Source organism: Staurois parvus, unplaced genomic scaffold (assembly GCF_062004578.1).
Source record: "Staurois parvus isolate SC_StPar_1 unplaced genomic scaffold, SC_StPar_1.0 ptg001200l, whole genome shotgun sequence".
NCBI classification, from domain to species: Eukaryota; Metazoa; Chordata; class Amphibia; order Anura; family Ranidae; genus Staurois; species Staurois parvus.
In genome coordinates, this window is record NW_028318996.1 from 1,126,948 (window position 1) to 1,130,333 (window position 3,386).

At 40.4% G+C, this 3,386-nt stretch overlaps 1 protein-coding gene across 1 annotated transcript; it reads right to left on the bottom strand.

The window, feature by feature from the left end:
- Positions 1–816: 816 nt before the first annotated feature.
- Positions 817–2,163, bottom strand: LOC149438251 (olfactory receptor 1L4-like). The gene has a single exon (XM_089660051.1). The coding sequence runs from the start codon at positions 1,803–1,805 to the stop codon at positions 858–860; it is 948 nt and encodes a 315-aa protein (XP_089516177.1). The 5' UTR covers positions 1,806–2,163; the 3' UTR covers positions 817–857.
- Positions 2,164–3,386: the final 1,223 nt, after the last annotated feature.

Genomic DNA, 3,386 nt, shown 5'->3' on the forward strand with positions numbered 1-3,386 from the left:
TCGCGGAGATCTCACAACTCCCCCTGACACATATCCCTACTATCCTCTGCCTTTTTTCTTCATATTTCTTTGATCAGCATCCATGGTCAGTATCCACGTACTGAACTGAGATGATGAAATGACACACCCATGTAAACCCTGCAGTTCTTGTTACAAATGTCTGACACAGATGATCCCCTGCACTCTCTCGCCATGTGAAATGCAACAAGATTACAGTTATAAAGTCTGATTACTGGGAAAGCAGCCATCAGCATACTCATGGCATCTTGCCCCTGGGAAGGACAATGGTTTGAGATCAAGGATTTCTTTTTTTTTTTAAAGATTGGAACTTTTCTGAAAAATATTAAGGGCCCATACACAGCAGCCTGGTCAGCTGTGGTGTGTAAAATATAAGTGTGTTAATGCACACTGTCAAGAGTTAATGTGTTGTGTTAGGGCAATGTCATTTGGTCTGATCATTGGACCACAGTGACTCAAAAATCATGCATACAGAATTTTCGGCAGTGCACCCCAACAAATGTACTTCAGTAAGGTGTGTTGAGGTTGCATTCAGAATTCATACCACCCCAGTACAAAGATACAAGTTTTGCCAAAATGCAGTAGTGGAAATGGGCCCTAAATGTTTCCTGTGGCATGTCTGAAATGTATGCAGATGTGTAAAATTACTAACAAGCCCACTTTAATTTTATATTTAATTTGCAGTTAGTAATGTTACATTAAAGCCAAACTCCAGGCTGACAATGGAAGGTCATTGATGCCATTATGTATTCTTCTTGCTCTCCCAGCCCAAGGTGTAAACGCATGTGCCAACATAACTTCCAAAGATTACATTTATTATGTATTATTAAATCTTTGATTCAGCTACATATAGAGTATATATTAGAATGTATGAGTTTCTTAAATGCGCTCTTTACGTCTTTATTTCGCAAACTGTAAATAAATGGATTAAGCATTGGGGTGAAGACTGTGTATAGAACTGCTGCAAGTTTATCATATACAAGAGAATATGCAGATGATGGTCGAAAATACACACAAATCATTGTTCCATAAAACAATGTGACTACAGTCAGGTGGGCTGAACAAGTGGAAAATGCCGTCTTCTTTCCTGTGGACGATGGTATCTTCAGTATGGTCCAAATTATATGAATATAAGAAACCAACGTTACCAAGAAAGGCAACGCAACAATCACGAATCCTTCAGTGAAGATGACCAACTGATTGATTGATGTATCAGAGCAAGAAAGTTTAAAGAGAGGCAGTAAGTCACAGAAGAAATGCTGAACAAGTCGAGGTCCACAAAAAGACAACCTGGAAATGAGAAAAGTGTGAAGGACAGAGTTGACGAAGTTGATTATCCAGGAAGCCAGGGATAGCTGGAGACATAACTTTCTGTTCATTATTGTTATGTAGTGTAAAGGATTGCAGACGGCTACATATCTATCATAGGCCATTGAGGAAAGAATAAAGCATTCAACTCCTGCAAAGGCAATGAAAAAATAAACCTGGGCAATGCACTCTGGAAAAGAGATGTTTTTTTTGTTGAACAGTAAGTCTAGAAGGAGTCGAGGGACCACAACTGTTGTCAAACACATGTCTACAAAAGAAAGGTTGCTGAGGAAAAAGTACATTGGAGATTGTAGCTGAGACGATACGATAGTCATAGAGATCAGAAGAAAGTTGCCCAAAATGGAAAACATGTAGACAGCAAAAAATGCCGGGAACAGAACAATGGTTTCTTGGACATAATCAGAAAAGCCTACTAAAATAAAATCTGATGTTGGAAATTCTGTAGATAAGTTAGTCATTTTATTTTTTAATAAAGGCTGCAAAGCACAAAGCTATAAAGATACTTGGATTGCTGTGCCATCACACATTGATTCTTTGGCCATGTTTTCTACAGATGACCTCATCCTGACCTGGTCTGCAGCCCATTCCCAAAATGTTGGAGGCCTCTGTAGAACAATGAATATCAAGATATATTTACAGAAAAGATCTACTAAGAAGTGAAAAGAAACATGTCAGGCAGCCTTCCAGCTTCCTCTTAAGACGCCTAGCTGTTCCCATCAGCTTCAGGGTAACAATTCTTTTCAGACTCTGAGCTGTTCCCATAAGCTGCAGGGTAATGAGTCTGGCCACATACCCTCTAGCTGAATTGGTCCTTATGGCAGGAGGCACCTTTTCATCAGCCTATGCCTCTGTGCTTGTGATAGCATTAGCTTTGTAGCTCCTTGTTTGTTTCCTTGTCTGATCACTGCTATAATATTAGATACCATTATTGCTGACATTTGCCTTTTACCTGGATTGCGCTCTGGATCACCGCCTCAACTTTACTTCGGATTGTTTACTGGAGTATGCTTGTTTGCTAACAGCCCTAATCTCTGAACTGTTTTCCGACTATGCTTGCTCACTACCTGCCCTGACCTTGGACTGCCCCAGGATTCTGCTACCAGCTGCTGTCTATGGACTGACCAGCCTCAGTATTAAAGGTGACATTCTTTGTCTCAGTTGCTCAGTCCTGGGGTCATCTGGCTTGGAACCACTGCATCATGTTTTAAGACCTGGGGACAACCAAGTTTTGGAAGGCCTGCTTTCCTTAAGAGAACAAATGCTGCTGTAGGAAGAATAAATCCCTGTCAGGTATAGTTCCTGACCTAGGAAACAGGACATTTTAGGCAGTGTTTTCCATTATAGCAATATATGCTATCAGATCCTTCATCAAAGGGCTGCGGCTAATGAGTTGCTTAGTTTCATATCCAGACAACTAGAAAAATAGCACCTGAAGTATTGCTCCTATATCTTATTCAATCATGCCAACCATAGGCTGCCCGTCTTGAATTCTTTGTTGCTAGCAGTTTGACCATCTCTAGTATTTGAAAGATTTGATTGGAATTGTTCTATGTGTGAAAGGTTTGTGTAAAATGTCAAGTCTGTAAATAAAAAAAAAAACGACATTAGATGAAAATATAACATTTTTCAGATGGGTGAGTAAGGGACCAGGAGGAAAGGTAAGAATGTGCTCTGCTATAGACCAGTATAGTTCAGGCTGCAGGAAGATACTCAGTTTGCCTCGTATTACAACCAATATAGTCACGACTTTCCCTTTTAATTGCTTTGGGACCTCATGATCAACACAGGAAGGCCACATCTGGTCCTGACCTATGCTTGGTTATCATTGCTTTAGTGCTTTCTGCTTCTGGGCTGTCATCCCTAGCTGCCACTTTTTGAACACAGTACACACTTTCTGTCCTTTTACAACACTTTAAAGCGATGGGCAGCCTTACGCATGTATTTGCAAATGTGTGCAGACAAAACTTTCTGTTTTTAACGCATACTGTTAGACAAGGCCAAATTGGTTGTTTTGCAAGCTGGCTGGTCAGTGTTGCTGG